At 40.0% G+C, this 16,728-nt stretch overlaps 2 protein-coding genes across 4 annotated transcripts in view; one reads left to right on the top strand and one right to left on the bottom strand.

The window, feature by feature from the left end:
• LOC140162434 (synaptic vesicle 2-related protein-like) overlaps positions 1-2,553 on the bottom strand; it is a 30,925-nt gene extending 28,372 nt beyond the window's left edge. For all 3 annotated transcript variants that reach the window (XM_072185667.1, XM_072185668.1, XM_072185669.1), the window contains exons 1-2: positions 2,367-2,553; positions 565-640 (exon numbers count right to left, since the gene is read on the bottom strand). In XM_072185667.1, the coding sequence (XP_072041768.1) occupies positions 565-625 (61 nt within the window). In that variant the 5' untranslated portion in view covers positions 626-640; positions 2,367-2,553. The remainder of the gene's footprint in view (positions 1-564; positions 641-2,366) is intronic.
• An 8,648-nt stretch (positions 2,554-11,201) lies between these two features.
• The window catches only part of LOC140162097 (uncharacterized), a 40,534-nt gene continuing 35,007 nt past the window's right edge, over positions 11,202-16,728 (top strand). The window contains exons 1-2 of the mRNA XM_072185381.1: positions 11,202-11,483; positions 15,409-15,471. Of these exons, the coding sequence (XP_072041482.1) occupies positions 11,286-11,483; positions 15,409-15,471 (261 nt within the window). The 5' untranslated portion in view covers positions 11,202-11,285. The remainder of the gene's footprint in view (positions 11,484-15,408; positions 15,472-16,728) is intronic.

Raw genomic sequence — 16,728 nt, 5'->3', positions numbered from 1 at the left:
AATTTTCTCGCACTTCGCGCGCATTTGTCAAATTCATTGGTTCATATATACTTGATCAAATTTAGCTTCAAATTGGCATTGAAATTGGCACATGCATTTTCTGCACTTTGCGCGGAAGTTGTTCAGAGAAACTTAATCTGGGAGCAATATGTAAATTTTAAATTGCAAATATGTGTGCGCTTTAATTGCGTGCATTTTGTCTCCATCAATGTTCTTATTTGATTATTTGCAGCTAGACACGCTAATTTGAACATGTGTTCAAGCATTTTATACCAACCTCCTTCCCCAATGTCACAAAGAAATTTACACCACATACACACACACACACAACTATGAAGTCCTACACCATCATCGCTCGGATCCGCAAGGGGCCCGTGCATTCATTTTATACCCCCAGGCCCATAATGGCTCTCGGTGGCAGGCTGCCTATAAGTTCCACAACTGGAGTGTGTATGAACATAGATTGATTGATGAACAAATGAATGAACAGGTGGATGGACGGACAGAATCGGAATGAATGAATGAATGAATGAATGAATGAATGAATGAATGAACGTATCTTACCATCACTGCTGCCACTATTTATTTCAGTCATTCCAATCATTTTATTATCAGTTGTTGCCATGGTTTATGTCCATTTCTGTAATATATAATAAAAGCAATAATGTCCAATTTCCATAATTATTAGACTTTTAAATGTTTTCCACAAAATGTTCACTATCAGATACAGATATATTTTATATCTCCCTTCATCTCAAGCCAATGACGCGAAGAAAGCAGAGGGTTGTGATTGGAGGTGATGCTTCGGACTGGGTACGTGTCAAATCAGGCGTTCCGCAGGGCACTGTACTCGGTCCGTTGCTCTTTCTTTTGTATATCAATGACTTGCCCGACCATATCACCTCCACCGTCCGACTTTTTGCTGATGACTGTGTCATGTACAGAACCATCAGCAATGACGCTGACGCTGACCTTCTCCAATCTGACCTTGACAGACTTAGTAGCTGGCAACACACATGGCTCATGTCTTTTAATACAGACAAATGTTTTATGTTACGGATAACAAACTCCCAAAATCCAAAGAAACACAATTACAAACTCAACAACCAAATTCTACAAGAAACAACATCACATCCCTACCTGGGAGTTAACATAGCACACAACATGAAATGGAACAGCCATATCAATACAATCTCCGCTAAAGGTAATAGAAATTTGGGTTTCATCAAAAGAAACCTCAGGGCTTGCACAAAAGACATCAAAGAACTAGCATATTTCTCACTTGTAAGACCATCATTAGAGTACTGCAGTGCAGTATGGGACCCATACACATCAGAGCTTATAAATAAGCTAGAGGCTGTCCAACGCCGAGCTGCCCGTTTTGTACTCAATAAATACGAACGGCAGAGCAGTGTCACCAAGATGTTACAGGACTTAGACTGGCAACCCCTTACCACCAGGAGAAAAATCACCAGATTATCTGTGTTCCAGAAAGCCTAGCTGTCAGGGTCACCTCGCCATCCCAGTTGAAAGCCTGCTGCACGCGGTAACTCGTCCTACCAGGAAGTCTCACAGCAAATCATTCATAAACATCACTCCGTCCACAGACACTTATAAATATTCCTTTGTTCCAAGAACTGCCACTGAGTGGAACCTACTGACAGAATCACTTGTATCAATAGAAGATCCAAAAGCCTTCAAAAGCCAGCTGTAACAGCACTTCATCTAGCACACTTAAAGGTCCACAAACGTTGGCCTGGTCAACTGGCCAGTTGGTAGACGACCTTGTCCTTATAGATCACACTCCTGTATACTTGTATACTTGTCTGGACTTAGGTGGTGTCTGGACTGCCATGCCCTGGGCCACATAACTCAATTATGTAGTTCATTATTCCAGATGTGCTGGTGGACCTTTAAATAGCACACACACACGTTCCGGTTCATCTTTCCCCACTAGGGGTGTTGAACTGTATTATCCAGATCCAGAATGAGGTAAAACAGAAAATTGCTACTTCAGTGCCTATAATTATCGTTGTCAACTTGCATGTGGTCAGCTCGCCTATTGTTTAAAAGTGGAGCTTCACATAGCTTCACGCAGGAACAAAAAAAAATAAGAAAACAAATCATACACACATGTCACACGCAGTTTATATGCCGGGTTTATATTCACGTAAGCAAAATATTTCAGCCATCACTAATAGGCTTATTACAAATGATCAACATCTGGTGAATTATTCCCAGGATTTAATAGAGTTTTACTGCACCTGGGAATTACAATCGTGCAATAAAAAATTCGATAAAATTGAGGTGTCACTGTGAGCAAGTGCTGTCACATGTCTGAGTGATAGCTTTATTAAACCACAAACCTTGACTGAAAACAAGCAAACTAATCAGATATCTGCACCCAGCATCTGCACTTCCATGATGAGATCTCTGAGTACCTGCATACTGTTGTAGAGTTGTGCTATATACATTTTGTAGGCATACAGTCTAACCTCTCTTATTCGAACCTCTTGATCTCTCTGCACAATGAATTTCCAGTCTGTTCGGGACTGTACCCGGAAGTAAACATAGTAAAGATTGGTCTCCTGCACAGCCAGTTTGGGTCAGTCTGACTGGTCTGACACTCATCGATCGTACAGCCACATACAGTCTGGCCCGAGACTAAGTAAAGATCAAAGATCACAAATTCGCAATAAAAATAGATTGCCACTCTCTTTCGTTCGCCGACTAGCCTATGTTGACTATCCTTGCATATCGCATCTGGATCTGGATCCGGGGTGGGGGTGGGGGCACTGATAAAGGTGTAGGGCTGGCACTTTCGCACTAAGGGGCATTTGGTGAGAGCAAAATGTAAAAAATATGGGGTCATTGGGTGAGAGCATGATTTTTGGCATTCGGTGAGAGCAAAATGTAAAAAATATGGGGTCATTGGGGTGAGAACATGACCTTTTTTTAAAATGGAATCTTTGGGTGAGAGCCGAAACAGCGCCAAAGAAACCTCGAAAATCGAATTTCTAGTTCTAAATGGCTTCAAATTTCTGTGTTTTTTCAAAATAAGTAACAAAATCAGTGATAAATGAAAGTTGCTGTTCAAATTCAACTTTTTTTAGGGTCTTTGGGCCTGGGTGACAGATCAAATGGAAAAATAAGGGGTCTTCGGGTGACAGAGCATGTGTTCGTCAAAAAAATATGGGGTCTTTGGGTGACAAAAAGGGGGTCTTAACAGCCCTACATACGCGTCACCTCAAAAGTTGGAGTGCCCCCCCAGGTCTGAATCATGGTCGGCCCCCTGAAATTCACTTTTTCCCTAATGCCCCCCAAATAAATTACTGGCGCCACCACTGGTTGATATCAGTAGGGCTACTGATGAAGCGCCTATCTACTGATATCAGTATTGATGAAGTATAGCTAACTGCTGCTGATATCAGTATTGATGAAGTAGCTATCTGCTGCCGATACCAGTATTGATGAAGTAGCTATCTGCTACTGATATCAGTATTGATGCAGTAGTAGCTGTCTGCTGCTGATATCAACATTGATGAAGTAGCTATACGCTGTTAATGTCAGTATTGATGAAGTAGCTATCAGCTGCTGATAGCAGTGTTTATGAAGTACCTGTCTACTGCTGATATCAGTATTGATGAAGTGGCTATCTGCTGCTGATATCAGTATTGATGAAGTGGCTATCTGCTGCTGATATCAGTATTGATGAAGTAGCTATCAGCTGCTGATCAGTGTTGATGAAGTAGCTATATATCTGCTGCTGATATCAGTAATGATGAAGTAGCTATCTGCTGCGGATATCAATGTTGATGAAGTAGCTATCAGCTGCTGATATCAATGTTGATGAAGTACGGTAGCTAGCTGCTGCTAATATCAGTATTGATGAAGTAGCTATCTGCTGCTAGTGATATCAGTATTGATGAAGTAGCTATCAGCTGCTGATAGCAGTGTTGATGAAGTAGTTATCAGCTGCTGATAGCAGTGTTTATGAAGTAGCTATCTGCTGCTGATATCAGTATTGATGAAGTGGCTACCTGCTGCTGATATCAGTATTGATGAAGTAGTTATCAGCTGCTGATAGCAGTGTTTATGAAGTAGCTATCTACTGCTGATATCAGTATTGATGAAGTAGCTATACGCTGTTGATATCAGTATTGATGAAGTAGCTATCAGCTGCTGATAGCAGTGTTGATGAAGTAGTTATCAGCTGCTGATAGCAGTGTTTATGAAGTAGCTATCAGCTGCTGATATCAGTATTGATGAAGTAGCTATCTGCTGCCAGTGATATCAGTATTGATGAAGTAGCTATCAGCTGCTGATAGCAGTGTTGATGAAGTAGCTATCAGCTGCTGATATCAGTATTGATGAAGTAGCTATCTGCTGCTGATACCAGTATTGACGAAGTAGCTATCTGCTGCTGATATCAGTATTGATGAAGTAGCTATCTGCTGCCAGTGATATCAGTATTGATGAAGTAGCTATCAGCTGCTGATAGCAGTGTTGATGAAGTAGCTATCAGCTGCTGATATCAGTACTGATGAAGTAGCTGTCTGCTGCTGATATCAGCATTGCTGAAGTAGCTATATCTGCTGCCGATGCAGTATAGATGAAGTATAGCTATACGCTGTTGATACAAGTATTGATGAAGTAGCTATCAGCTGCATGCTGATAGCAGTGTTTATGAAGTAGCTATCTACTGCTGATATCAATATTGATGAAGTGGCTATCTGCTGCTGATATCAGTGTTGATGAAGTAGCTATCTGCTGTTGATATCAGTATTGATGAAGTGGCTATCTGCTGCTGATATCAGTGTTGATGAAGTAGCTATACGTTGTTGATATCAGTATTGATGAAGTAGCTATCAGCTGCATGCTGATAGCAGTGTTTATGAAGTAGCTATCTGCTGCTGATATCAGTATTGATGAAGTGGCTATCTGCTGCTGATATCAGTGTTGATGAAGTAGCTATCTGCTGTTGATATCAGTGTTGATGAAGTAGCTATACGTTGTTGATATCAGTAGGCCTATTGATGAAGTAGCTATCAGCTGCATGCTGATAGCAGTGTTTATGAAGTAGCTATCTGCTGCTGATATCAGTATTGATGAAGTGGCTATCTGCTGCTGATATCAGTGTTGATGAAGTAGCTATCTGCTGCTGATATCAGTATTGATGAATGGCTATCTGCTGCTGATATCAGTATTGATGAAGTAGCTATCTGCTGCTGATATCAGTATTGATGAAGTAGCTATCTGCTGCTGATATCAGTGTTGATGAAGTAGCTATCTGTTGCTGATATCAATGTTGATGAAGTAGCTAGCTGCTGCTGATATCAGTATTGATGAAGTAGATGTCTCCTGCTGACATCAACATTGATGAAGTAGCTACGCTGTTGGTATCAGTATTGATGAAGTAGCTATCAGCTGCTGATAGCAGTGTTTATGAAGTAGCTATCTACTGCTGATATCAGTATTGATGAAGTGGCTATCTGCTGCTGATATCAGTATTGATGAAGTAGCCATATGCTGTTGATATCAGTATTGATGAAGTAGCTATCAGCTGCTGATAACAGTGTTTATGAAGTAGCTATCTGCTGCTGATATCAGCATTGATGAAGTAGGCTATGAAGTAGCTATATCTATATCTACTGTTGATATCAGTATAGATGAAGTAGCTATACGCTGTTGGTATCAGTATTGATGAAGTAGCTATCTGCTGCTGATAGCAGTGTTGATGAAGTGGCTATCTGCTGCTGATATCAGTATTGATGAAGTAGCTATATCTGCTGCTGATATCAGTATTGATGAAGTAGCTATCAGCTGCTGATAGCAGTGTTGATGAAGTAGCTATCTGCTGCTGATACCAGCATTGATGAAGTATAGCTATATCTGCTGCTGATATCAGTATTGATTAAGAATCTATCGGCTGCTGATATCAGTATTATACCCAAAAGACTAGAGCAAATATTGTACCGTCGCGTCCAAAAAGATTGTCAAGATGCAAGTCTTATACGAAATGACATTTCCTGAAGACGTACAAGGTTTATAGCAATTATCCTAGTTGGGACAGTTTGGCGTAGACCGGGGATGTGGGTAGTGAGAGCCGTAACTCTCTTCTATTATGGGTCGTTGTCATACGGGAAGATAATTTAAGTAGCTATCTGCTATTGATATCAGTGTTGGTGTCTGATGAAGTGGCTATCTAGTGCTGCTGATATCAGTATTGATGAAGTAGCTATCTGCTGCTGATATCAATATTGATGAAGTAGCTATTTGCTGATGATATCAGTGTTGACGAAGTAGCCTTCTGCTGCTGATATCAGTATTGATGAAGTAGCTTTCGGCTGCTGATATCAATATTGATGAAGTAGCTACATGCGGATATCGGTATTGATAAAGTAGTTATCTGCCATATCAGTATTGATGGAGTATCTGCTGTTGATATCAGTATTGATGAAGTAGCTATCGGTTGCTGATACCAGTACCGGTATTGAATGTAGGCCTACTCATTGATGAGTAGCGGAGGCTGCTGATATCAGTGTTGATGAAGCAGCAATAAAATCTAATAGGATTCTCTTCTGAGGAGAATACTTTCTTGTTAATGCGAGCGAGTCGGAGCGGTGCTTCAACTAGCGGCATTTGGGCTCAAAGATGATAGAGGATGGAGAGAAAAACTACACGTGTGAAATTTAAAACGACTGCATGCGCAAAACCGACGTCCATGAACAAAATTATATTAATAACATAAAATGCAAATCAATGATACAAAGATGCAACAAATTATTAAATTATTATAATAGAAAAATTATAATAACAATTCAATAATTGTAAAGCAATTGAAAAAAAAACCCGACAAAAATAATAACGATGGCATGGCATAATAATATAAGATTCTTAAAAACAAATTAAATTATACAACGATATACAACTCTTAAGCCAAAATCGGGGATCAGTCCATTTTTTTTTCAATTTTCATATTCAATTTTTTAATACTTTAGTATAATGTTTATAAAGTTTATTAGTTAGCATGAATCACTATAAGGGGGTCTAACCCCTACAAATAAAAAAGGGCCTCATCGTTTTCCTGGCAGATGTGGACTGCTAGCAATGTCAATACGTGAAAACTGCTGTATTTAGGGGGGCCTAGTAGATTTAGCACAAAAAGCAAACAAACTAGAGCGATAACCGCACCATAGCTGAACCATGTGGCTTTGGCAGTAGGCCTATATTGTGGTAGGCCTATACCACTGTCACCCGGAGTCTGTAATGGACATAATCTCGAAATGCTACGAAGGTATGACCGCCCGAGTGGTGTTAATTAAAGAGGAAAAGTAAAGAATATAATAGAGCAACTGTGCCCTTTGCAAGGGCACGAGGTAAGTTAGGCAAATGACTGCGATGATCTGATCAAGCAGCAATACTGTGCTGGATAGTATTAATTTTAATAAGACTGTTTCATTAATTGCCGTTTTAATATACCTTGATCGTGGAAAGCTGGCATTTTGAAAACTTGACTTTTGACCTCTGTATGACCTTAATGACCTTAAATGAATTTTAAAATATTTAAAACATGTTAAGAATGTCATAAGGATCATTGCATTTAAATGTCAGCTCAATTGAAGCATTTTGAAAACTTGACCTTTGACCCCTTTATTGCCCCTTAATGACCTTAAGGGTGCATGCCACTAAATCCGCGTGTGAAGCGGTTTCCGGTAAAAGTTTATCACGACTATAGTCCCAACTTTGCATAAAAAATGTGCAAAATCGGTACAATATTAACAATTTTAGTGTTGCAAATCGTGTTTTGCTAGAACTTGTGAATGTGATCTCTACTAATTTGAACAGAAAACGCGAAAATTTGAGTGATGTTTACGATGATGAGCGCATGAACACACGAGGTCAAAACGCGGTTAGCAGTCGGACGTAAACACGGGAAAATCGGGTCTTTTTATATAGCGCTATTTTTCTCAAAAAGTAGACCTAAAATATGGTGTCATTTTCAGATATGTTATGCAGAATTTTGTTCTGATTAAGATGATATCAAATATATATTTCAAAGTAAGACGTAACTCGACTTATAGCCTAAAACGTGACCCCTATTTTGCACGTAAAGTCTATGGGAAGCTATTTTGTGGCATGTACCCTTAAATGAATCTGAAAATGTTTTTAAAATGTTTAGAATGTCATAAGGATCATTGCATATAAATTTCAGCTCAATTGGAGCATTTTGAAAAACTTGACCTTTGACCCCTTTATGACCCCTTAATGACCTTAAATGAATTTTAACTGTTTAGAATGTCATAAGGATCATTACATTTAAATTTAAGCTCAATCTGAGCATTTTCGGTTAAACTGACCTTTTTTGACCCCTGTGACCCCTGGATGACCTCTGACGTTTGGAAATATTTTTATTATATTCTTTACATTTTTCTCTTTCATATGACACCACTTGGGGGTCATACCTTCGTGGTATTTAGAGATATGTCCATTTTAGACCAAATGGTTAGTCAGTTAGTAAGCTAGTAAGCTAGTAAATAAGTAAGTAACCTAGTAACAAACACTAATATAGGCTGATACCATTTCATGGTTCAGCAAAAAACAAAGCAAAAAAACAAACACTCCTCACTTTTCCAAAAAGGGGTCGTGAAACGAATTTTTAATTTTATGTGGCCTTGTATAGGCTTACCACAAACTACAGGCTCACGCTTTGAACAATTCAGTATTTTGAAATGATTAAATTAGACATAGGAAACTGTTATAATTTTCTTTTTATATTTATAGTATGAAATACAGTGTGTCCAATGACCGGATGCTTTTATTTGAACTCTAATAGTACAATGAATCACAAAGGAACTCGAATTTGTACAGTTAGGGCGAGTTTGCACCTGGGGCAAGTGGTTTTGAATCCCTTTAAATTTGGGCGCTTTGTAAGGGCGCACATCACTAAATCACTCCGAGCATTTTATGTGTAGGAACACTGTGACCTCTAGCCTCTTCCTCTTTGAAGAGAAGGTTCATTCACAAACATCAACTAAAAATGCAGATCTTCCTACCCCCGCATGAAAGTCATGCGTACGGGCCTGGACATATCAATGCATCGTGCACCGACCAACTGAGACAGCATGGTGTTTAGGGTTTAATCATTGCATTTTCCCCTATTTCAATACATCAGTTTTTATGACATAAAATAAAACAATTGCTAATAGGAGGTGCTTGAATCCGTGTACTCTGCACTGTGGGATTTTGGAAACAAGGGGTCTGCCGGGCAGTGGCGTAGCCAGCATTTTTTCAGAGGGGGGGCGAAGGGGGCAAGACAAATTTATTTTAAGGGGGCACCTTTTGGCGACAAATTCAGTTACAAATGCGCGCGAAGTTAAACTGGTGAAATATGGTACAGAAAGTGAATAAATTTGCACGAAGCGCGCAAAAATTGGCACTTTTTAGGTTAAAATGGCAAAATATAACATCAATTTGGTCAGAAACACAAAAAAGTCTTAAATGTCGAGGCGGTCATCATCCCACGGGGGGGCAAGACTTTTCACAGGGGGGGCAGCTTCCCCCTTGGCTACCGCCACTGCCTCCCGGGATGCGGGAACCGTAAAATAGGTCTTGTTTTGGCGATTTGAATTTAGCCAAAAGACTCCGAACTTCAAATGAGGGAGCTCGAGGGGGGATGCATGCATGTATTTTGGGAAAAAGCAAAAAGGGCGGGCGCGGCTGCAAGAAGAACTATTAAGGATAAAGGGCAGAGAAATTATGGTGGCCAGGGCGGCAATCCAGTGGCGTACCGTGGCCGCTCCTACCCTGAAGAAAATTCAATTTTGCCGCCCCTTCCTCAACAGCTCGAAAAGGTTGACCCAATTTTTTTTCGGTGGTTTGAAAAAGTGATGAGCAAGGATTATAGGTGCTAGCGCCCTAAAAGCAACACATTGTACAATTTTTTTACAATTTTTAATATACGTTTCCAAATTTTTCCGCCCGATAATGAAACAAATTTTGATCCTTACCCCCCCCCCACACACACACATATTTTATATTTTTTAGCGCCCTGGCTAAAAAAAAAAAAAATGAAGGAGGCAGCAAAATTTACATTTTCTGCAGCCCCACGATGTTGGAGATGCCACAGGGGGGGGGGGCTCAAAGGGCTTGCAAGCCTACATAGTGTGGTCTTTGCGGGGGTTGGCCCCAATGAGTTGGTTTGCAATTAACCCCCAAAAGAATTTTTTTTTGACCTTTATTATTGGGCAAAAATAGTATAACATTGAAAATAAGTTGGCTTGGCAAACACAACTATATGGCCCGGCCTCCACCCCACATTCAGGTTGAACATCTCTGCATCTACATTTATGCAAAAAGGGGGTCTTTTGGTGCAGGAAAACAAAAAAGGGGTTAAAGCAATATACAAAATAGATTAGCATTTCTTTGCCATAAAATGTTAGCTTTTACTGTCAGATATATCCCTTTTATTTTTGAGCCGAACAACTACGGCAAAGCAAAGAAAATTGGAATTTACTACCAGCGCACATGTCGCCAATACGTACCACTCCTTCGGTCATGTTGTGGTACGACCCTTTGTTGTGTATCACCGTCCCGCACGCCGTGACGTACTGTGTGTTATGAACATCGTGTATGCGTTCGACTAATAATTCCATTGTAATAATAAAGCGCTGAATCAGCCTTTAATTCAAAATAACGGATTTTGACAAAACTACAGCACTTAGAGTCTTGATTTTTGCAGGGTATATTGGTTTAATAAAGTACAATTTAATCGTGTAAAAAAAGGAATTTTAAAAATTCAGTGAGGGCGTCATCCTCAGCAAATGTTATAGGCCTAATATGGCTTTAAGGGTGAGAGGGAGTTCAGCAGTGGCGGCGTCACGGCCGGGGAGGGGCATGAGGGGTTGTTGCCCCCGGAATTCACTTTTCCCCCCATAAAATACCTGGCACCGCCAATGGAGTTCAGTAAAACAAAAAGGTCGTCATTGGGTGAGAGGGAGTTGAAAAATGGGGGTCCATGGTCGTACATCCCCCGCCCATTTTTAGTGAGTCCCCCCCGGCCTGAGCTGGAACTGAGGAGGAGAGAAAGACCTTTTTATTTTTGGTGGTGTGCGCCCTTATTATTGACACGGATTTACTTGTCAAGGTCAACAACGGGTCAGCTGGTTAAATGTCAATTTGCATAAATCTCTACGATATCAACAGCAGTGAAAGTTGACAGATGATTTCGTTATGAATTTGAAGATTTTAACGCCGATTTTGTGTCGATTTTTATTTTGATTGCAATGGGAATATCTACGAGAGTTCACCTTCACCTAGCCATCATCATAATCGGGATAATGGCGTTGGAAGGGCGAGTTTCCCACCCAAATGTCAGCCTCCGGTGGGGAGACTTTGATCCGAGTCTTACTGTCATACACAGAAACCCATTCAGTTTTGGTAAAGATGGGACGCTAGAATTATCGCTCAGTTGTCCTCCGAAGGTGGGTATAAAATATGTTTAAATAATTATGTTATCTTTAGACTGTAGGACGATCATGTAAAGCTTAAATATTATTTCATACAGCTCCACCTACCCCATGTGTGTCATCTGATTGTCCTCAGACAACAAAGAGGCACAGGTGTTTTGTATTTCTGCAGCAAGAGTGTTTTGTTTTATGACATTTATTTAACAGTTTACTTTCATTTGACAGAAGCTTAACAATTGACAGTAGTACCCTGTCACTGTTTGACAGCAGTACAATTAAAATACTGTGTCAGTTGACAAACTCCATTTTATTGTTTGGTATTAAAAGCTTGCTTTACAAATACAACCATTATCATGGTCACACGATGCATGGATGAGCAGAAGATCAGTGAGGCATGCCCATCATAACAAACCATATTGATTACCTCAAGTGGCCTGGAACCATATAGCCTGGTATGTCATGTATGTGGCCTATACACAATCAATTTGATTGATCAATATCAAAGACCCTCGAGATAGAGTGGATACAAAATTAATCTGCCATTGTGCACTAGCTTTCATGCTTTGCGCACTGCACACACGAAAAACAACAGTGATTTTATTGTCCAACCATCAATAAAATCAAACTAGATTAATATAAATCTCTTTAATAATATTATTTTGTATTCAATCATGCATCTATGTCCTCAAATATTGATCAATCAAATTGATCGTGTAAGGGTTGAAATTACATAAACATGCATGTACTTAGGCCTACTTGAGAACTTTGGCTTCTTCTTACTTGAGAATGCTAGCTTCGAATTTGCACACGATAGTTACGCATTCGATGCTACAGTGCTTTGCTATGGTTTTTCGGTCGGACAGTGGTGTCATTCTGTTAATTTTGAAATGTGGATGAAAGTTATTTCGATGAGTCAACTGTATCTTTTGAGCAAGATTTGGCTATTTTGGACAGTCCAAAATCTTGCTGAAGTGTAATTTTAGCAATATTTTTGATGCGATCGCCTGTCTTGATCGGCTGTGTTTACTTTTCTTCTTCTTCTTCCTATATATACGTGCATACCTCAAATTGAGTATTGTCGCACGGGCTTAACGTGCACAGTTTTTTACCTATGCACGATCCTGGAACCTAGGATTGATTGCAGCCAGAACCAGGGATGGTCCCCCTTCTCTTTTCGAATAGCTCTGACACTTAACGTGCACAGGGTTTGACTCGTCCTGTGCATGGGACCAACGGCTTTACGTGACTTCCGAATCATGGACGAAGCACATACACTACCTAATATATCTGCACGTGCTAAGCAGTGTATGGGGGCGAGAAGAAATTCTTCAATTAAATTCTGAAATTTTTTGGGAGGGAAGAGAATTTTCACCTAAGGCAAGCCCAAGGCTCGAACCCTTGTCGATCGTATCTCCCGGCCGTCAGCGCAACGCCTTAACCACTCGGCCATCTCGCCCTCCAACTTCCATTGAACCTGTATTTTACAGGATGGATGGAGTGTCCATCACTCTTTTCTGGCCATTAGGCCAGACGTCCACCATGAAATGTAGCTGTAGGGGGATCGCCACACCGCCTCCACAGCGAGTCTGTTACCTTCCCAGCATTTAGGAATACCGGTACCCATTACACCTGGGTGGAGGAGAGTGGAGATTTAAAAGTGCCTTACTCAAGACAACACAACATGATGGCGTTGCCGGGGCTCAAACCTGCAGCCTTCCGATTGTATTGGCTGTGTTTACTTCTGAACTTCCATTGCTTTACTCAGTGTCATGCTTCAGTGAATCCATCTAGATTTCAAATGCAACAGTCTCTATAGCCTCAAATGTGAAGCTCATCGGTGAGCAAATTTGTGGCTAAACTTCTGGAACAAATTTTGTTGTGATTTTCAATGTTACATATGTACGTTGCAATACACAATTTACTTTTTCCTTGATTTTGTTCATGAAATAATTGGTTTAGCATGATGATGCATCCGAGATAGGATGTGAAATATTGCCACTCACAAAAACGTAAGTCCAGTAGATCAGATTATAATAATTTCATAGTTATTTATACCTGGATGAATGATAATCTTCATAATCGGGTTTAGCAAATAGATTTCAGTGAATCCGTGTCATATTGTCTCAGCCATCAGGCGTAAAAGTATCATAGCGCTGTCTTTCCTTCCTTCCTTAAAAGTGCTGCCCCAGATGGCTTAGGATTGATGAAAAATGCACTGCATGTGTGCATAGGCAGGAACAATTAACATGAAAATGAAGACTTTGAGCCAGGGTTCGATTTAGAAAATAAAATTTACATGCACAACTCTGATTTTTTCCTCACAATGGGCTGAATAACACAAAATTTTGCATTCACAGGCAAAATTCTACATGCACAGAGCTAAAGTTACATGCATTTGTGCATGTAAAACCCCTCTAAATCGAACACTGCAGTTGAGCCCATCTCCGAGTCACTTGGTCCTGCCGAGCCTCAAACCCACTATCCTGTGGTGAAAAGCAGGGCTGTCTACTCTCACGCATTGGGCGTGAGTCTCACTTTCTCATGGTCTCGCGCCAATGTAGTAGGCCTAATCTCATGCCTAGGTAGTAAATCTCATGTAAAGAGCTGTCAAATTAGTAAAATCTCATGCATTTGTCTCTTTAAAAGCAATTTAAATAGTGTAAATATGATGTACATTGTACCAAATGGCTTCAATTGGACCTTCAATTTGTAAAATATTCCAACTTCACAGGGGGCAATATCCTCCCTCAGACACCCCCTGCATAGTGAATAAACAAGTGGCCATTTTTGCTTCTGTTTTCAACATTTGCCAATTTATATTTCAATAAAACACAATAGGCCTACAATAATAGGGAAAACTTGTCCACTAATAGTCTCGGTCCCAGCCGATTTGTGTTCCTTCGTCACTAAACAACTGTCTGGTGACCACCTGTGAAATGACAATCGCTGATTGGTTAATGAATTTACAAATAAAACTGTTTTCAATGGCTTTAGGACGTGACTTTTGTAAGTGACACTAAACATCATACATGTAGGCCCTCCACTATTTGTAGATACCACAAACGAAAAATGTACACTAGCTTTGGCAGCCACTGAGGTGCTGATCGTCTGATATCACCTTTCATGTACGCGACTTACAGCGCGTACTCATGTACATTGTGTAGATTATAACCATATACATGTAGCTGTCCATCAACCGCTGCATGCGCTGAAGCCCAGCGCTGATTGACAGCAAAATTTAACACCAGTATTTAGGGAGTTGATGTTCAGCCAATCAGAAAAGACGTACTATGAGGTTGTCGCCAAACAGTTTGTTTAGTGACGGTGGAACACAAACAAGCTGGGACCGAGACAAGTCCACTAAGGCTTCATGGATCGTAATTTCATAAACATCATAAAACATCCCCCTCAAACACCCTTGCGCTACGCGGCCATTTTTTAATGCTCTAGATCCGCCACTGGTGTTGCACACCAAGCAATTCCAAAAAGTTGACAGCCCTGGTGAAAAGGCGAGTGCACAAGTGCATAGACCAAAACAGGACTTCCCTGTTTGGTCGATTATATGACGCATACATGTATACCTCAGTGACTAAGCTCCCTCTCCTGGAAATGCACGTTTTTGTGCAAATCATGATCATCCTTGATACAAGGCATACCCGGCCAGACATTTTTATATATTGTATATATGCAGAAAAGGATTTCTTCAAATATTGCTCCTGGTGCTTGTAAAATCCCATGAACCAGGAGCAATGTTCTAAAACAAATTGCTCCTGGTTCCAGTCTGCTTATTTTCAGGCTTGCAGTTAACATTTTTATGTTCGAGTGACCCCTAGGACATTTGCTATTGTTAATGTGTACACCTTAATTTTACATGTGATATGTATTATGTTGCTTCAAATGAATAATGAATGTTTTTTCTATGTTTCTTCCCACTACCTAGATCAATGATGTAGCCATACCCATGGTTTGGTTGTTGGCATGTACAACACTTGAAGCCAAGGATGTAAGTATTATACGAAAGAAAGAACAGTTTACCAACCCAAAGTGTTACAATTAATAAACAAGACAACATATAAACACAAATCCCGACCGACACACAACCCAACTTGAAAAAAAAAGCAAGGGACTGTGCTGGCATGGGAATCGAACCCACAACCTTCCAATCACGATGGGCGCTCTATCCATTAGGCTACCAGCTCCCACTTTCAAATGGTGGTTAAAACTGGGTATAATATGAGCATTTGGGGTATACAATACACACAAACAAATATTACGCAAGTACACAAGTGAAGGAGGTCATTACTGATGCTTTTAACGATCGTTTCCCCAGTATAATATAAGTAAAGTAGGTAATGGGGCTATGCATCCTGCAGAAGAACATAAACAATGGGGAACAAGAGGAAACGGTTTCCTCTTGTAGCGAGCAATCGTTCCCCATTGTGTTTATGTTCTTGTACAGGATGCATAGTCCCATAAGTATTATACACCTTATTATATCACACCCCTTGTACACACACACTTTTGGGAGTGATCATAAATACTTTAGTGGGGAGTTGGAAAAGTTGGAACCACCAACATCAAAAATCTTTAGATCCCCTAAAAAAGGTGGACTTGATCCCATCAATTTTTTAAACAAACAGGACATCATCAAAGTTTGTTTGTCCCCCATGTACCTAAGGGAACAAACCAAAAGATCGATGAAGTCCTATAAACGAAACTAGTTTCGTTTAGGGGGGAGGGGTAAAAATACTCGATTACGTTGTACAAAAACATCGGTGTGAAGAATGTGTCTTTATTATGATTATGTTCAACATTTCATTAATTACTTTTCTGGCAGGGAGGGAGGGGGTCGGCTGAGAAACTAAACTAGTTACGTTTATAGGACGCCATCAATCTTTTGGTTTGTTCCCTAAAGGGCAAGGATGGAATTTTGAACAGCAAGTGTCTAGACAGAAAAACTATTTTCATCAAAAATCATGAATTATTCTGTTAAAAAATTGCTCTGCATTTCCAAATCATGAATATTATGTGACTGTAGCGTCTACATGTACATATCTTCAAATTCAACTTCAATCTTAATGTATACTGCATACAAAAAAATATCTGTACACTAAAAAAAGGAATGCAATTTCTTTAACCCCCTGAGCACTACCTGTTGATCTAACATTTCCTCTGATTGGTCAATTACATAATATCTTCATTTTAATCACAAATCAGAATGGAGCTTTGCAAATAATTCACCCCAATTTTTTTCTGTGGT

Source organism: Amphiura filiformis, chromosome 10 (genome assembly GCF_039555335.1).
Source record: "Amphiura filiformis chromosome 10, Afil_fr2py, whole genome shotgun sequence".
In the NCBI taxonomy this organism is placed as follows: domain Eukaryota; kingdom Metazoa; phylum Echinodermata; class Ophiuroidea; order Amphilepidida; family Amphiuridae; genus Amphiura; species Amphiura filiformis.
This window is presented reverse-complemented; position numbering and strand designations above follow the sequence as displayed.